The sequence below is a fragment of the Nicotiana sylvestris genome, chromosome 6 (assembly GCF_000393655.2).
Source record: "Nicotiana sylvestris chromosome 6, ASM39365v2, whole genome shotgun sequence".
In the NCBI taxonomy this organism is placed as follows: Eukaryota; Viridiplantae; Streptophyta; class Magnoliopsida; order Solanales; family Solanaceae; genus Nicotiana; species Nicotiana sylvestris.
Window position 1 is genome coordinate 13629917 of NC_091062.1, and position 19659 is coordinate 13649575.

At 37.0% G+C, this 19659-nt stretch overlaps 1 protein-coding gene across 4 annotated transcripts; it reads left to right on the forward strand.

Moving 5' to 3' along the window:
* The first annotated feature begins 11881 nt into the window (after positions 1-11881).
* LOC104222126 (protein trichome birefringence-like 14) lies at positions 11882-19454 on the forward strand. 4 transcript variants are annotated; one of them, XM_070148328.1, is made up of 7 exons: positions 11882-12110; positions 12471-12629; positions 15286-15513; positions 16165-16455; positions 16849-16998; positions 17253-17448; positions 17917-19454. In XM_070148328.1, the coding sequence occupies exons 3-7, from the start codon at positions 15369-15371 to the stop codon at positions 18743-18745; spliced, it is 1611 nt and encodes a 536-aa protein (XP_070004429.1). In that variant the 5' UTR covers positions 11882-12110; positions 12471-12629; positions 15286-15368; the 3' UTR covers positions 18746-19454. The 4 variants fall into 4 exon arrangements, with proteins under 4 accessions (XP_070004429.1, XP_070004430.1, XP_009771617.1 ...); XM_070148329.1 differs by having other exon boundaries at positions 15296-15513; XM_009773315.2 differs by lacking the exon at positions 12471-12629.
* The last annotated feature ends 205 nt before the right edge of the window (positions 19455-19659 follow it).

The following is a 19659-nucleotide window of genomic DNA, read 5'->3' on the forward strand; positions in this document are numbered from 1 at the left end:
TTTGAAACCTTAGATATCTTATTGTAGCCTTCCTCGATTTGCGTGCACAGTCCACGTCATTTTTTAGAAGGCTTTTTATGTTAAAATTGATAAAATATCAATTTTTTGCTTAAAAATTTATTTAAGTTGACTTCGGTCAATGTTTGAGCAAACGGATCCAAATCCGTGTTTTGCCGGTCCCGATAGGTCCATATCGTGATTTAGGACTGGGCGTATGCTCGAAATTGAATTCGGAGGTCCCTGGCTTGAGTTATCGCTTTTAGTCGGAAATTTGAAGTTTAAAGGTTTGACCAATTTTGACTTTGTTGATACCGGATCCATAGTTTGGTTCCGGAACTTGATATAGGTCGATTACAATATTTATGACTTGTCTACCAAATTTGGTGAGAAACGAAGTTAGTTTGATGTGATTCGGACGTCCAGTTGTTAAAATAAAAGTTCTAAAGTTTTCTTGAAAATTTCATTTGATTTGGTGTCCAATTCATAGTTTTAGGCTTTATTTTGGTATTTTAATTGTGCGAGTGAGTTCGTATGAGGTTTTGGGACTTGCGTACATATTTGGTTTGGAGCCCCAAGGGCTCGGGTAAGTTTCAGATATGCTACGGATGGTTTAAACTTGGACAATTTCTGGTTTCTTGAGCTTCTGTTGTATCTGGTGTCATGTGCTTCGCGATTGCGAAGCCATTATCGCTATCATGAAGGGGAGTTTGGTACAAGAGAGATTTTCTTCATCGCGAACGCGATAGCTGGGTCGTGAACACGAAGTGTTGGGGGTTTTACCCTCCGTGAACACGACCAGCTTCTCACGAAAGCGTAGGCTTGGGACCTGTGGGGGGTGAGGGGGTGGGGGATGGGGATTTGACTGTTACTCTTAGCAAACGCAACACAAGGCTCGCGAATGCATAGGCAGAACGGTGTAAGCCTATGCAAACGCGAAGGGTATCTCGCTAACACATAGGCTAATTAAGTTGTTGTTGCTGCTTCGCGATCGCATCAGGACTTTCGACGAACGCGAAGAAGGCCTGACGCCCAGTAATTTAAATGTTCAAAAACACGGTTCATCAACTTAGGAATTTTAAATTTCGCATGGGAATTTTCTTGAAAAAATATTTTTCGCAGATAAAATATTCATCAACTTAGGAATTTTAAATTTTCGCATGAAAATCCGTAGAAATTTCCTGCGAAAAAAATTTCCAGGTAATTTACATTTTTCTTGTAGTGATTGTGTTGTACGGTGGGATAGGGTTGCATGCCGCAACAATCTATGTGTTTCTATTTCCTTGAGTTGTGTTAGTTTTCGGTATTGTCATACAAAATTCTAAGGATTGGTAATTCTGATCGACACTGGTTTTTCTTCGAGGATTTAGCTATTTACTTCAGTTAACTTTCTTATTTCATTCCATATTTTCTTCTCTCGTCTTTATTATATATTGCGTATAGGTTATAGTGTAAGTAACATGCCTTAGCATCGTCACTATTTCGTCGAGGTTAGGCTCGGCACTTACAGAGTACTTGGGGTCGGTTCTACTCATACTATACTCTGCACTTCTTGTGCAGATTTTAGAGTCAATCTCAACGGCGATTATAAGCGTGCTTGGATTGGGGAGCTTTATGGAGACTTGAGGTACAGCTGCTCAGCGTCTGCAACTCCTAGAGTCCCCTTTTTTATTTATTTAACTGTGTACTTTCCTTCAGATAGCTTTATATTTTATTTAGACCTTTATTTGTACCATTCTAGTAGCTCGTACACTTGTGACACCGGGTCCTAGGGTTGTATCAGTTATTTTAGTTGTTATAGCTTCTGCACTTTACTTTTGATTATTACAGTTATTTCAGATCTTCTTATCATTTAATTTGAACTATTTAAATTAAATAAATTGTTCTAACATTAGCTTGCATAGCAAGTAAAATATTAGGCGCCATCACGGTCCCGACGGTGGAAATTCTAGGTCGTGACACTTTTGTTAGATTTGAAGATCAAGAAGTCTAGGAATAACCCATCGATGATACATATATACCTTTGTTGACTCATTCTCTCCAAGTGCCATCGTCATGGCCAAGTTACCCAAAGCATCGTACTTGTGATTTTCTTCTCTTGGGATGTGGTTTAAGAACACTTGGTCAAATCTTTCAAGTAAACTAGAAGCATATTGATGGTATGGCAAGAGATCTTCCTTATTTACCTCGTAACTCCCCAAAGGTTGGTTGATGATCAACTTAGAGTTGTCGTAGATCTACAACTGTAGAATCTTCATGTCTAATGCCATTTCGAGACCGATGATCAAAGCTTGGTACTCTACGACATTGTTGGAGCATGTTTCACCTAAAACAAAGGAGAATGGCAAGACTTGTCTTTCTAGAGAGACCAACACAACACCTGCCCCGCACCATTACGACATGCACATCCATCAAAGAACATTGTCCATTGTGGCAATTCTTCAATGAACAAAACAACTTCATCTGGAAACTCATCGGAAAGCTCTTATTCCGCGAAAGAGGGTGATCAGCTAGAATATTGGCTAGTGCTTGTCCTTTCACAGCCTTTTGAGGTGTGTATGTGATCTCATAGTGGTTAAACAATATGGACCATCTTGCTAGGCGTATATAAAGAATAGGTCGAGTCATCAAGAACTTCACGGGATCTGCTCGAGAGATGAGTTTGATGGTGTAAAATAATGCCTTAGCTTCTTTATCACATAAAGTAACGCTAAGCATATTTTCTCAACAGGCGTATAGTTCAACTCAGCTCCTATTAGAGTTCGACTGAGGTAGCACAAGGCTCGTTCCTTTCCTTCCTCATTCTCTTGAGCAAGTAGTGCTCCAAATGAACATTCCTGTGCTGCGATGTAGAGTATCAATGGCTTCCCAAACATTGGCGCCCCTAACACAGGTGGATTTAGCAAGTATCTTTTGATGCTTTCAAAAGCATTTTGACATGACTGATCCTAATAAAAGGGATATCCTTCCTCAATAGATGATTGAAGGGTTGACACCGTCCGACAAGATTAGAGATGAACCTCCGGATGAATGTTAAGTTTCCTTAGAGACTTCGAAACTCCCTCAAGTTCTTTGGTTCGAGCATTTTCTGAATGGCGTCAATCTTTACCGGATCAACTTCAATTCCATGATGATGCACAATGAAGCCAAGAAACTTTCCTGAGGTAACTCCAAATGCATACTTGAGTGGATTCATCTTGACGTCGAATTTTCTTAACCTTTCAAAAACAATTCGAAGGTCTTCAAGGTGGTAACGCCTACTCTTCATCTTCACCGCCAAGTCATTGACGTAAAATTCAACCCTCTTATGAAACATGTCGTCAAAGATATTTTGCATCGCATGTTGGTAGGTGGCACTAACATTTTTTAGACCGAAGGGCATCACTTTGTAGCAGCATATCCTTTTTGGAGTTTGGAAAGCGGCGGAAAGCAGTACACTCTTTATCTTTTGGAGATATTCTGATTTGATTGTATCCGGAGGACCATCCATGAATGACATAGATTCATACCCTGTTGTAGCATCAACCATGAGTTCAATAATTGGTAGCAAAAAGTCATATTTCGTACATGCCTTGCTTAGGTCTCGAAAGTCAACACAAACACGTATTTGACCATTCTTCTTCTTGTCAGGCACAATATTCGATATCCATGATGGGTACTTCACCTCTCGATAAATCCCACCTCGATGAGCTTGTTGACTTCGACTTCAATTTGTAGTACTAGCTTGGGTCGAAATATGCGTTGTGACTGATTCATAGGGCGTGCTCCACTTTTTATCCTTAAATGATGAACGACTACCTTAGTACTAAGACCAGGCATTTATATATACGACCAAGCGAAGACATCTTTGTACTCAGTCCATAACTTAAAGTTTTCCTCCTCTTCTTGAGGCGTAAGAAGCACACTTATGAAGGTGGGGCGTGGATCTTCCAGAGTGCCTAAATTGAGTTCCTTAAGCTAATCCACAGTTGATTGTCCACCATCTTCTAGTTGAAGGGGAACCTTGTGTAATTCATCATCAATGTCAAGGCATGGGATATCTTCCACAGTTATGTGATAGGATGTTTCCACAACGTTTGACTTTTCTCTTTGACTTCCTTGGATAGTTGGCATGTCTTATTTCTCTTTCTCTGCTTCTTTACGAGGTTGACAAGTGTAAATAATGATTCTCCTTTGCACCTTCAGTGGACCATCTGTGGATATTAATAAAATAGACTTCCTCTTCATTTGTGATGGGAAAGCACTACAAATTTCTTTGTCAGCAACAACTTCAAAATGACCTCACTCCTAATGGACTTGCTCCTTATATTTTGATAGCATATTTCTAGACAGTGACTTCTTTGTAGTTCCCAGGAGACAAAAAATGGAGGTCTTTGAGGTAGTCGAGACTTCCTTTAGATGTTTTGAAGATACACGCTCACCATTGTGACTTAGCCTTTCAAACACCGAGACCCAAGGGATTAAGCGTCCAATACGATCAAACACTGAAGCCCGTTATTTTATTTTCTTTCCCTTAACTTCCTTCATCTCCTTTACCGAGGTGTATTGTAATGAAGCTATATCTTTGCTTCTCTTAGATGATATTCGAAGAGGCTCTGCCAAACTGAATCCCAACCCAAACTTTAGAGTGGCGACGTAGTGTCCTCGCTTTCTCAACTTCATTTGGGACTCATTGAGCCCATGTATCTTTTCACCAGTGACTTCGTCATTGAGTTCTCCTAGTCTTTCTGGATTGGAGAAGTCGTAACCATACTTTTCAAGTAGTATGAAGGCCTTAGGATCAAAGTACCCTTTTATTTTATTGGCTTGGAGACTGCCTTTAGCAGACTCAGAAGTCACGGATGCGATTTGTGCACTTGGGATGGTCATATGCTCCTTCAACTCTTGGATCGCTATGTGACTCGCTTGCTTCTTTGGAGTACATTTCTGTAACAAAGGTTGCCCTTTATTTCGACGCTCACATGGAATATAGCAAAAAAATGGATGCTTCTTATTAGTCTTTGTCTGTATGTCATCATCAGATGATAATAGCTTAATAGAGATATCTTCAGTTCTCTTCTTAGGCAGCTTGGCAATAGTCCATTGAGCCTAATTTTCTTCTTCTGAATTAACATCAGCTTCATTGCCTGATGATGGTTTCTCCATACTCGGTTCACAAGAACCTAAATAGAATTTTGCATCTACAAAGTATGACTCTGTCTTAGTGAAAGGATTGCTATCTGCATCAATTTTGACTATCTCTCCATCTTTTCTATACTTCAGACATTGATGCAAAGTAGATGATACCACCCTATTCTCATGAATCCAAGGACGTTCAAGCAGCAAGTTGTATGATGTTTTAGTATCTATGACAGGAATTAGGGTGTTTGACTTCATCTCACCAATAGACAATTCCACGCGGACCATACCTATGGCTTGTTGTCCTCCTTGGTTGAAACCTTGGATTGTTAGGTTACTTTTGGATAGCTCATCGATAGAGATCCCAAGCTTTTTAGCACCATCTTTGGCATGATGTTGATAGCCGAACCATCATCAACAAATATGTGATTGAGATGTTGTTCCCAAATGGCCCCTACAACGAACAAAGGTCTGTTATGTGGCTTAGACCCTAGCAGCAAGTCATCATCTGCAAAGAAAATCATTGCATAACATGTGACAACTTTTCCATTATGATAATGTTCTTGTGTTTTCATTGGAGCAAGCTTATCGTTGCTTTTCTTTGTTTCATCAGTACTAGAAACTACATGAGTTGCACCAACGTGACCACGATGAAGGAATTTTCTAGGAAAGAATTCACGCAATGTGATGGTCTTTCGGAACTTCGGTGATAAGGCACCGTTAATCTTCTTGCTAATAGAAGATTTGATAATTCTTGGTGGTTGTAGCTTATCTAGATCGCTTATTTTTACTCTTGGCTTAGGAAGTCGTAGCCTCAAAACTGCTTGATGTTTTCATTTCTTGTGAGTGACTAGAGTCCAATCCTTATTGTCTTTGTCTTTGGACTGAGTGTCCAGCTCTAGTGAACCTTCAAGAGTTTTCCTTGGAAGATTAACTTTAACGAGATCGAAACTTCCAAATTGTAAGAAGGTAGTGCTTGACACGTTCTGTAATCTTGAACATTTCTTTTCCTTGAGTGCAATAATTGCATGATTTGCTTTTGTTGTTTCATCGATGTCTATGTCGATTTTTCCTTCACTTACAAGAGCCATGATTTTCTCCTTCAAGACGAAGCATTTCTTAGTAGGGTGGCTAATGGCGCGATAAAACTTGCAGTATTTCGGATCGCCAACTTTACCAATTTTGCTCAAGCCTTTTTGATTCAGGAAGATCGATGACTTTCTTGGCTAGCAATTCATCAAGGATTGTGGGTACGTCTGAATCTAGAAATGGATAAACCTTCGACTCTAATTCCTTCAAGGTGGGACAACATTTCTCCTCTTTGATATATTGACTTGGGGCCTTATCCTCCAATTTTTGCTTGGTCGTGACTTTCACGGAAGTTGCTTTCATCGCCATAGATTCTTTGGTTTGGAGCTTTGATGTAACATTTTTCTTGAACTCCTTCTAATCAGCAAATGGAGATGCCTTTCCATGACTTGTGATGCTTAACTTCATGTCTTGCGCCCACATTGCAAGTTCTTCAAAAATTTGCGGGTTGATCCTTTGTAGGGTGTACAAAAGGCCCCAGTGCATTCCTTGAATGCACATATCCACAGCAGATATTTCTGAAAGGCGATCCTTGCAGTCCAAACTTAATGTCCTCCAACGATTGATGTAATCCACCACGGGCTCGTCTTTCTTTTATTTGGTTCCTGTCAACTCTATCATGCTTACAGTTCTTCTGGTACCGTAAAAACAATTGAGGAATTCCTTCTCAAGTTGCTCCCAACCATCAATGGAATCGGGCTCCATGTCAATATCCTAGTCAAATGGGTTCCCTTTCAGTGAACGAATAAACTGTTTTACCAAAAGATCACCATGCGTTACAACATTGCAACAAGTCTTGACAAAGTGGGCAATATGTTGCCTTGGATTTCCTTTGCCATCAAATTGATGCAGCTTTGGTGGTTGATAATTGGTTAGCATAGTAAGACAATCAATCCGCTTAGAGTAGTATATCGAACTTTGTGATGGTCCACCATATTGAGCTCTGATGGTGTTTGTTATCATGTCTTGCAATTGTTGGACAGATAACGACGCAACTAAAGTGGATTATTGTTCTTTTTGAATGTTGAGTTTGGCAAGCGACTCTTTGACAACCATTTTTGTGAGGTGAAGACAGGTGAACGAGGAAGGACATGGCTCGACTCTCCAGGTGCATAGGCCTCCAATTTGTTCATGAGTTGAGCCATTTGAAGGTCTTTGTCTTCAACATATTTCTTCAAGACTTTTATAGTCTTTTCCATTATGGTGAACTTTTCGTCCATGTTAGTTGCGTCAGTCATTAAGGCATTGACTTTCGTTGAAACTGGAGAATCCACCAAATCTCAAATCCACCAAGTTTTGAGGTTGTTTGAGAAAGTTCGTCAAATAGCAAGAATATGGTATTGCCCCCAGAGATTGCAGTTGCGAACGTCATATAAGATCTTTTCTTCTTTGTCATCTCCAAGTAGGCGAAGTATTTGGATCTATCCAAACCACTAGCTATGAACTTGCTTCGAGTGATTGCACCAACATGACTGAGCTCAGCGGATGCGGCAGGAGTAGCAACTTTGCATAAAACATCACACTTGTGGAAGGCTATTGTAGTAGTAGATATGAAGTTTGTAGTTTTCAACTTGCAAGAAAGAGAGATGAAGGGCAGAACCGGTACCACTGGATATGCTAAAATTTGTTCCCAATAAATTTTTATAGTACGAAAAATAAACTGCAACAATAATAATATGAAAAAAGAGATTTTATTGATGAATATTTGTGAGTAAAATTCTATGTATCCCTTGATTCTCCTCTCTGAAATTCTCTGTGATCTGAGGGCTTGAGAAGTGTCTTTCTCGAATGTAGGATGATGCAGACCTCCTTGTGATGTATTTAATCACCAAGAACGTCGAGCAGCACTTTGTTGGTATGCTTGATCCCCAGGAAGAACTCCGTTGATCATTCCTTTGTTGAAGAACTATGCACTTGATAATTGATCTTTCTATTTGTGGATGCGTTCATCGATTGCGGAATGCTCATCCCCAATTCTGAATGTCCTCAGAGAGTTATGTAACCCCTCTATTTATAGTGGTAGAGGATGGACAAGCCAGCTACATATGAACTCTCTTGCTTGATTCTGATTGGCTCATGTAAGTCATCAAACTTATCATATAAGCTGTGTGATAAGCTTACTTGTGATTGGCCAAGATATGTCATTTTAGACACTTGACAACTCTTGATTGGTCATTATTTTGGATTAGAATTGCCACATCACTTAACACGTGGCATCACCTTATTGGCCTGGAGTTTGACTGGATATGTCATGTCACTTGACACACGGCATGAGTCTGGGCCTTAGGATAAAATGGGCCTTGGGCTTAAAAATATTAAAATGGACTTATTTAATTTATAAAGTCCAAATTAATTATTCGATCCAAAGTAATTTAAAATTGAGATTTTTACATTCTTATACACTATATGAAACTATATTGCCCTTCCTACTCAAGTTTTACTATAATTACATTTTATATACCCAATACCATTTATGTACATTTTAAGGGAATTAATAATAATTAATGTCCTAAAATTGCTCTAACATATCTTCCACTCCCCCACGTTTCTCTCTCCACATCCCATCCCCCTCCCCCACGTATCTTGCACCCACTCACGATTCCACTATTGACAACCATTAAAAAGTTTTGAAGCTTTGAATTCGAATTTGGGTTTTCAAAAAATATTATTTTTTTGAATTGCATGTTGTTGCAAAGAATTGAGAATTCTCTCTACGTCTCTCTATCTCTTAATCCCTAATTTCAGTAATGTAAAGCAAAGGAACAATTCCACCATTGACAACCATTAAAAAGCTTTGAATTCGAATTTGAGTTTTTAAAAATCATTATTTGTTTGGATTAGGTGTTATTGCAAACAATTGGGTTTATGGTTTGGAGTTTATATCTCAATTTTGAGGGGTTTTGGTGAAGATTAGACTTGGTTTTGACTGAATTTCAGATTGAAACTCGTCGAAGAAGAAGAAAAAGAAGAAGAAGAAGAAGAAGAAGAAGAAGAAGAAGACATGATAATATATTATATTTACGAAATTGTAGTAAAATTATAGAAAAATTGTATTTTGTTATTTATATATTTTTCTTTTATTTATTTAACTATTGTATGAAAGTTGAACGACATTGTATTAAAATTATATTTAAGTTGTATGATATTGTAGTTGTATATAACTGAGTAGAAATAATGTATGAAAATTGTAGATAAGTTGCAGATAAGTTGTATAATATATAATTAGTTGTATGAAATTTATTTTTACTATGTATAAATCAGATACAAAATATACAAAATACATATTATTTTTTTTAAATAAAATTTGTATTTAAGTTGTATGTTATTATAATTGTATTTAACTGGGTAGAAATAATGTGTAAAAGTTGTAGATACGTTGTAGATGAATTGTAGATAAATTGTATAATATATAATTAGTTGTGTGAAATTTATTTTTACTATAGATACAAAATCTATAAAAGACATATTGTGTGAAAGTTGTATGTTTAAAAAATCAGATATAAAATATACAAAAAAAATTAAATACATAGAAAATTCATGTGTTTGACCTCTTCATTTTTGCATTTGAAATTTGTACCACTGAGATGACTATCATAAACTTAGAAATTTTGTACAGTTTCTAAAGCAAATGTAACGATCTTAATGTTTAATAGTATGTTATTGTTAAAATTCACTCATGCCCAATGTTCACCAACTCAGTGAATATATATTATTGTTAAAATTTTCTCGACTTTTTCTTCGTTTTCTTCTTTCTATATATGTAGGGACAAGTTAAGTTTTAGCTATAGTCATATGTAGTTTACTGAAGAAGAATATGTATAAATCAAAAAGAATAAAGAGTGGTGTTAGAGAAATCAGAAACGTTAAGAGCAGCAGGAGCAGCTATAGGGGAGAAAGAGAGAATCTCGAGAGAAAAGGGGAGAGAGGAGAGGAAAAAAGGAAAAGGGCGTAACTAAATCTCTTAATTGAAGGCACAAATAATGGATTGAGAGCCTTTTAAGGTGAATTGTATATATTTCGTAAACAAAACTTGCTTATGCCGGGTAATTAGCTAAATATAAATATTAAGGGTAATAAAGTTTCAAATAGTATATAGGAATAAAAAAATCCCTTTAAAATTTAATCCAAATATTGTATGGACTAAATTCAATAATTTTTACATGTCTATAAGGACGTATACTAATTTTACGTCACGTTCAAAAACATAATTTTAAAGAAGATGAATAGATTATTACAACAATTTTATCACTAATTTCTTTATATCAAGTATATATGCAAAAATGATCCACCAAAAAAAAAAAAAAACGATTTCAGTAATCGAAGGCAAATCATGATGCCACAATAAGGCATCCGAGATCTGTGCGGCAGAATTTCTTTCTGCATTAAGCTAGCTAAATTTAAATAACATATATTATTTTTATGAGTTTACACTCTTTTCTTTGATATTTATTTTTTAACACAAATTTATTTTTTTAATATATTTACATAAATTTATAAATTTATGTAACCAATAATATGGGATACACACCAATAATTTGTTATGTTTACTATAAATTTTTTAACTTATTGACATGATTTACGCGTAACACTAAGACCGGTAAAAATAATAGTAAGTAATAACAATAGATAGATTAATTAGATAATAGATGAACTAAAGTCAATAAAAAAAAGGAAACTTACACAAATGTCCCAAATAAATCTCAACTTACCAACCTCTAGTCATTAATCATAGACTTATCAAAATTAGCCAATAAAAATTGAAAAACCAAATAATAGGGTTCTTTCTCTCAAAGAATCACATGCAAAAATCACCTTCCATATTTTTAAGCGTAATTAGCAGCACTAGATACAAGACGGAAAGGAAATTTTATGGATGAGGTAGCAAATAAGGTGATGAAATACAAAAAATATATAATATATTCCAAAAATCTAAACAAAAAGGAACTTTTTCAATGGGTATAGTTGAAATTCATTGAAAATATATAGATAAGTCAATATACAAAATTTGAGGATTATTGAAGGTGATTTGTATTGGTTTTGTATCAAAATTCGTAATTAAATCGAGTTCAAAAAGTCTTCTGCGACACACGTATCAAACATGTATCACGCATATATCTCACACACATATATACATGGATATACATGTGATACACGATAGATACAAATATGATACATATGTGATACACAAATGATACACATATAATTTTTTTCATGTTCAGTTTTTATCGAATTTTCAATTCAAACCACCTCAAAATTTCACCAAATTATCCCAAAACTGAAGCTCCTTAAGTTGTGCCCAATCTATTCTAATAATACCCACTCAAAACAAAGTAAAAATTTGATATTTTTTTGCTACAAATAGCTAATTGGCTAATATTAGTAATATTTTTATCAATTGGCCAATTTTTGTAATGAGCTACTATAAATGGACATAGCTGGTAATTTCCCAAAAACAAAAACGGTGCATGAAAGCGTACGGAAGTGGACAAGTATAAACGGTCAAGTTATGAAAGAATAATCTTTTAAATAGAATCCCCAAGGCCATGAATATATTGTTTTGAAACATATTATAATTTTTCAATAAATAGACCACACTTATGTCAAATACTAAAAAATAAAAAAAGTACGAAAATGGACCGTATTTCAACTACTACTGCTCCCTTTTTTCCCGTGATTTACTCCGTTAACACATGTCTTCTTTCTGTTCTTCTTCACTCTATGCCACTTTCTTTATCCCATCTACCCCATTTTCTCTTGATTTTCCAAGTTATTACTTCTTTAATTTCTGCCCAAATTCACCATTATTATATGATTTTTTAATTTCGTACTTGCTTTTATTTTTCCTCCTGTATAATTTCTCCAACATCAATCCTCGGCTTTCCAGCTTCAATTTCGTCCAATTTTAGGTATGCATTTCTATATTTAAATATTCCATATCTGTTTCACTCTAGTCAGATTCAATACAATATATTATTTTTTTAGTGTCTACTGTTTGTGACATTGCTATACAGTATTATTATGTCTCCTGTTTTTTGCTGGCCTTAAGTTTCTTAAAGATCCGACCTTTTTGCTGAGTTAATTGTTGCTATTATTCCTTCATGTTGGCAAACTGCTGCCATCTTTTTTTTTTTTACTAGTATTATTAGTACTCATTGTTATGTTTTTTGCTCTGAATTTCTATTTATGTTAGTAGATTTTGTGGTAATTTACGTATTCGGTATTATTTTTAATTTAAGCCCTTCACGCGACCTAAGCCTTGTGGGCAGGGTTACCCAATACCCGTGCTGGTGGGCGGTAGCATGTACCCAATAGAATAGTGGAGCTACACGCAAGCTGTCCCAGACACCATAGAATAGTGGAGCTGCGTGCAAGCTGTCCCAGACACCACTGATATCAAATTTTTTTCTTCCTATTACTCCATATTGGTGAAGTTACCATCTTTGGCTTTTAATAGATGTATTAGTACTGATTGCCATGTATTTGTGCTATAAATTTTACTTATGTTCCTTGATTTTGTGGTAATTTACAATGTTACATATTCTACATACTGGGTTTTCAATTTAAGTCCCTTATCCGTTTGGAGCTGCACTGAATAAAATTGTTGCTATCATTCTTTCATGTTGGTAAAGCTACCATATTTGCGTTATAGCAGCTTTAGATTGTTACTTTGATTATTAGGATTAGTTAGCAAGGTAGAAAATAATAGTGAGTAGGATGGATCTGCTTCAAAGATAAAATTTGGGTCAACCATTAGTTGAAGGTGGCCGCTAGGAAGAAGCAGTGACATTATTTATGTTTTTGCTGGAAACAATTCCTATATGGGGTTACTGAGCCTTTGACTTGGGAAACAATTCTTACAGGAAGTGACTGAACCTTTGTTGTCTTTAGAGGTGAGGTTAAAGGGCAGCCCGGTGGAATAAAACATCCGTCGGGGGAAGGGTTGCACCCCAAGGGGGTGTGCGTGTGATGTAGGTAACCTACCCTACCCTTTAAAGAGTTCTTTATTAACCGCCATCTACTTCAAAAATCCCAATGAAAATCTTTTTCAAATACAAAAAATCAGTATTTTACCCTGAATTGGTGAATTAGACAGGATTCCAGATAAGAAGGGCGTCAAGTGGTTGATATTATCCCCCCAGACCAGAATTTCTTGTTTCCGAGGGCTAATATATCAAATTTAATCTAGGAAAAGGTATCTCAAATCTTTCCACCGGAGAACCAAACCAGGACTAGGTTAGGGGCCTTGAAAAAGGGAATTCCCTGCTTCCTGTTTTGCTTTTGTAGGGAAATGCTTGCTTCCGTTCACATCAAACATCGTTCTTTTCCCTTTCGCCCCTACCTTGGTGTTGACCTAGGTTCGCTAGCTTCCTTTACTGCCTCGTGCGGGAAGTAACTTCATTAAGCCATTCCACTAAAATGCTCTTTATTGATTGAGCTTTCTCTGTGTTGGTTTGAAAGCCTTGACAATTCAATTTGCTTAGTTCGTAGCCATCGTTCGAGGAAAGAACTTGTATTACAAGTATTCAGTAACTCAATCATTGTGGAAGGCAGGAAACTTCCGTCTAGTGATCATGGGAAAGCCAAAACCTGTATATAATAAGTCAATACTGGGTCATCGAGACATTCCACTCGAATCAATGACCTATAGTTCACACGAAGAAAACTTTACCGTTGCTCCGCTCCCCTTCGGGTTGGATTGAGTATGGAAAGATTTTATTTGGGTTAAGGCAGGGGTGTTGGTTTTTCTTGAGATAAAAGGAAGGAACCAGAAAGGGTCTGTAAATCGGAATGGTTAAGTATTTTTTTTTTTTGATGAAATAAGGTGTTTCATTAGCAAAAGGCATCAAGGAGATGCAAGTTACAAAAGTAATGAAATGCAGAAAAAAGAATAAGAATTGTAGCTCCCTTTACATTGTCAATCTAAGACCAGGGAGCTAACAAAATCCAAACATTGGTCAAGTGCTAATTACAGAAGCTAATTTAGTCCAACAAAAAAGATTGAGTAGGCAAATAGCTTTGAGAGTGTGATTTGGAGTTGAGATTCCATCAAAACATCTTCTATTCCTTTCATTCCATAAACACCAAAAAATAGCACCAGGGATCATCAACCAGATTTTTTTGATGGTCTTGTCAACTCTCCATAAACTCCAGCTCAAGTGTGCCTCTTTCATATTCTGTGGCATGACCCGAATCAAGCCAAAAATGCAAAGGAACATATTCCAAAGGTCAAAAGCCACAGGGCAATGCAAAAACAGGTGGTTGACAGTTTCTGCATCTCTCAGACATAGATGACATAGATAACACCTGTTGACCAACTGGAAACCTCTTCTGTTGAGGTTGTTTTGAGTTAAGCAGGCCTCATTGAGGGCAATCCAGCAGTTTGGTCTTCCATATTAACTTCCAGGGCCATGCATCTAACACCTGGTTCTGGGAATCAGTCTACCTGTAGCATTCTTTTACTGTGAAGGTGCCCTTGCTTCCCCAGCATATGGTATCTCGTTGGCTCACATCAATATTGTGCTCCTCCACTTTTGCTGGCAAATCAAATAGGCTATCAATTTCCCAGTCTTGCACTGCTCTTCTAAAGTGAACATCCCAGTTGCTAGCATTTCTGTTTTGAGCTATAGAGGAATTCTGGCGTAGAGCAATCTGATATAGGCTAGGAAACTCATCCATGAGTGAAGAGTTGTTGAGTGAAGAGTATTTGTTGATTCATCCTTGTTATTGGACTCGATCGATGAGAATTGAAAAAAATTATTTCCATGTAGTTGAGCGGCATTTATCATTCTCAAACCTAGAGAAGGAAGCTAAGGAAGGCAGCAGCTTTTGATAGAAAAATGGAGTACTATTTAAATGCCATGTCTTAAAGATGCTTACTTCCTGAATTGAGAGCGTGTATTAGTTTATAGAGTATCATTGTCCATTACCTTCTCCCACAGGTGGCTTTTTGCGATCTATAAGTGTCTCATTTTGTGGTCCATATCAAAAGTCTTCAAAATTGTGCCTGTGAATCTGTAACTGCACATTTTACACCAGAAACAGTACTTTTCCTATTTTTGCCTCTTAACATTTTCCTTTCAGTAATTGACAGATGTTAATCTGAAGCAAACACAAGTCCATTGTGGTGGAATGAGTTCAAGTCCAGACATCCCTAATCTTCAAGGATGAAGGGAGGTTTGAAGGTGTCACAGATCTCTCTCATCCTTATTGGATTCGTATGTGCTACTGTTCTTCTTTTGGCATATGTGAAAAGCCTATTTCTTTCTTCTCCAGTACTACCTCAGAACCATGTGCTCCAGCTTTCTCCAGGTTTGCATAAACCCTCTAACGTACCATTGGTTTTTTTTTTCTTTTCATTTTTCCATTATGGGTTAGCTAATATTTTCATCAAGTTTAAAGAATATGGTAGTATTTAGCTTTGGAACTCTGCTGTTTGCGACCTCATTAATGATTCAACCATTTTATATATCTTTTGAGTACAATAGGTCTTTCTTCAGTTGAGATGCATTTATGTGTCAAAGCTTGCATAAAACATCAGTACTATAGAATCAGCCAGCTTTGACTGTGTCTGGAGAAAACTTGTCTAACTGGGAAAGTCACACTCCTTGGAGTGAAGACGTCTAATTTTTTTAATGTGAGTTTAAGTCAACATGCTTACTTGGCGGACATGGAGTCTCTAATACATGCACCTTTTTGTCAAAGGGTTTTGGCTGGATCTTTGCCACAGTGATATTATTTTGTTGTGGGCACACTGCTGACCTTGTTGATCTAGCTGCAAATTGCTAAACTGTAGTTTTTTCTGTTCTCAATTTTCTTATCTTCTAAGAGAATGGTCAAGTTCATGTATTTCAACTACTTTTTGAAAGGACTATTCTGAATTAGGAGTTTAGGACTGAACTCCTTGGTGGAAATGTTGCAGGATCCTTTTGGATTACTTATTTATAATCTTTTCTCTGGCAGATCTTAAAGTGAAAGATGAAGAAGCTTTGGTTGAAGGAAGCGGTTTGGGCCAATCAGAAGAAAGTGTAAACTTGGTATCCGAGAAATATTCTACTTATACAAACTCTTCACCAGCGATTAAGGTGACTGAAGAATTGATTTCTCATGATAAAGAAGCTTTGGGAGAAGGAGGCGGATCGGGGCAAGTAGAAGAAAGTGTTAACTTTGAATCTGAAAAATATTCTACTTATACAAACTCTTCACCAGTGATTAAGGTGTCTGAAGAATTGTGTACTCGTGAAGAAATAGGAGGTAAGTCTTGTTCAGGACATCAAAATTTCCTCATCTCAAATACCTAAATCTTGACGAATTAGAGGCATTATAAAACGTTGTTAATTTCTCTATCTGAAAATGTGGATGCCTTTTATCCTTTCAAATTTAAACAAAAGAAGAAGTGCCCTTTCCCTGAATAGTAACAGTAAAAGTAACTTATACTCTAGCTTATTTTATACTGAATCATACCTCACAAACTTGATCTGTGTTTACAAAAGTGGCATATTACATTGTAATGAATTACTTTCACAGGGTCGTCTTGACGTGCTAAAGTTTAATGGACTCTTTCGTTTTAGTCTGAGATACTACTAAAGTTAACTGATCTCTAGTCTCTACAATTTGATACTTTAATTGTGTTTTCCGGCAGTGCAGGTGGTGCTCCCAACTTTACTAAAAAGGGAGATCTAAAAGATGTTTCAGACAAGAAAATTGGTTCAATAAAACAGCAAACTGACGTTTCCACTCCTGTGAGTTCTGGGGGTGAACATAGTAAAAATTTGACAACCACCCTGAAAAGACAAGGTGACCTATCTTTTTTTTTTTTAATTCTTATTTATCTAGTCATTGATTTTCTTTTTCCTTTTCTCTGATCACATGATAATTAGCGTTGTGCAACTGAGAGAATTTCTCTTAGTTTGTACCAGTTCTTGAGGTGTCCTTCTTTTGGGTCTTTATTAATCAGAGAAGGCGTGTTTTAGCTGCCCTTAAATTGGTTGGTGGATTTTATTTAATAGGTAGAAAGTGATCAGATACTAATACCTTATCTAAATTTTCAGGTTGTCGCTTTGCTAAAGGCAGATGGGTTGTAGATGATAGCCGACCGTTATATTCTGGATTTGGCTGCAAGCAATGGTTGTCATCTATGTGGGCTTGCCGTTTGACACAACGTACAGATTTTGAATACGAGAAGTTACGTTGGCGACCAAAAGATTGTCAGATGGACGAGTTTACAGGAGTTAAATTTCTAAAAAGGTAACAATATAACTTATCTTATGAAGTCATTATTCTGATCCTTGAATCAAGTTTGAGATGTGGTCAGAATCCATGTTATTTTCATTCAAACACTACATTTTATTGACTGGATGAAAACCTTTTCGCTGTTGTGTTCCTAGCATAACTTAAGTAGTGCACCTTCATTTGGCTGGTTGTTTTCGAGGCCAATAAGAATAGGCGCTTGATTGAACCAAAATATTCAAAATGTATGTCCTTCCTGAAATGCAATAGTCTGTGACAGTAGAGCTATCTTGTATCTTGTGGCTTGTTGCCCTCCCTCTCTTGCACGTACAAACTCAAAATATGAAAAATATGTTGCAGCATCTTTCAGAGTCTAGGTTCTTGTTGCTTAATATTACCATCTCTCTTCCTTGATTCATCAAGTAAAATTATTTGGTTCTAGTATTCCACATTTAAGAGATTCACTAAATTTGATGGTGCATCCAGGATGCAAAACAAGACTCTGGCTTTTATTGGGGATTCGCTCGGTAGACAGCAATTTCAATCACTTATGTGTATGATTACTGGTGGAAAAGATAGACCCAATGTTCTTAATGTGGGGCATGAGTATGGTCTTGTCCAATCTCGTGGTTCTGCTCGACCTGATGGATGGGCTTATCGATTTCCAGACACCAAAACAACTATTCTTTACTATTGGTCTGCTAGTCTCTGTGACTTGACACCCATAAATCCATCCGACCCTGCTACTGATTACGCCATGCACTTGGACCGTCCACCAGCATTTTTGAGTCATTTTCTTCCAAAGTTTGATGTTGTTGTCTTAAACACAGGACACCACTGGAATAGAGGAAAGCTTAAAGCCAACCGTTGGGTTATGTACGTCAATGGTGTTCCTAACACGAACAGGAAAATGGCAACTATTGGTGGTGCCAAGAATTTTACAATTCACAGTATAGTCAATTGGATGAATTCACAGCTGCCAAAACACCCTCATTTAAAAGCATTTTATCGGTCTATATCGCCGAGACATTTCTTTAATGGAGAATGGAACACTGGTGGGACCTGTGATAACACTACTCCACTTTCCGAGGGGAAGGAAGTTCTACAAGATGAATCAAGTGACCCTGATGCAGCAGCAGCTGTAAGAGGAACAGCTGTTAAGCTTTTAGATATCACTGCTTTATCCCAGCTGAGAGACGAGGGTCATATATCTCGATACAGCATCAAAGCAACACCTGGAGTCCAGGATTGTTTGCATTGGTGCTTACCTGGTGTTCCAGATACATGGAACGAAATTCTTTTTGCTCAACTTTAACATACCTAAACTGGCAGATGACAGTGTCTAAAGTTATTTTCCATTTGCCGGTCAAAGGAATGGAAGTTGGCAAATGATGCAGATACTACATGAATAATGTCTGGTTGATTTTACTTATTGGAGCTGGACAGCTTGTGTTCAGGAGGTTGATTCATGGATAATGTCTGAGGTATTTGCATGTGTTCATCGACCATTTTTTAGGAGTAGATGACATATACATTATCTGTAGACAATGGAGATGCTCCGGCTTTTTGCTGACTGGACAACATGCAGAGAACTACCGCCGCTGCATTATCATATGTTAGAGACTAGGCTTTTAGGATTGGAAGAGAGCTCGACCCTTAATTTGTACACTGAATTCAACATGAGTTTGTACTATTAGAAAGATGAGAAAACTATCCAAGTTTTTTCTTTCTGGCAATCAAGTGATGCTTAAATGTTTCCATATGCTTATGATCAAGATCATTTATCTCGAGGAAAGTCGAGCAACCTGATTAACTTTGGAGGGCACAAACGTAAGACTTGACTCTTCCTTGTTATTACTGAATCACGTGTGGCAATCTGTTGCAGTTTTGTAAGTATTTGCCTATCCAGTGCCAACCAATCAGTAGCATTTGTGATGTATGATATCAACTTTTGTTCTTTGTTGTGCAGGGTTTTGAGAATTGTTAATAGTACTTTATAATGTTAGATCTAATTATTCTCTGCATTCAGTAGTTTTGAGTTACAGTTTCTGCAGTGTCCCCCTTTTGACGCGCTGTGGGAACATATTACTGGAGTACATGCTATGTTGCTCGGATTCTTCAAAACATGCTATCGGGTATGTGTCAAATCCTTCAAAAGTTGTACATTGTTGGAGGATTCGACACGAGTGCGGCAACATTTTGGGAGAATTCGAGCAATATAGAATGTAG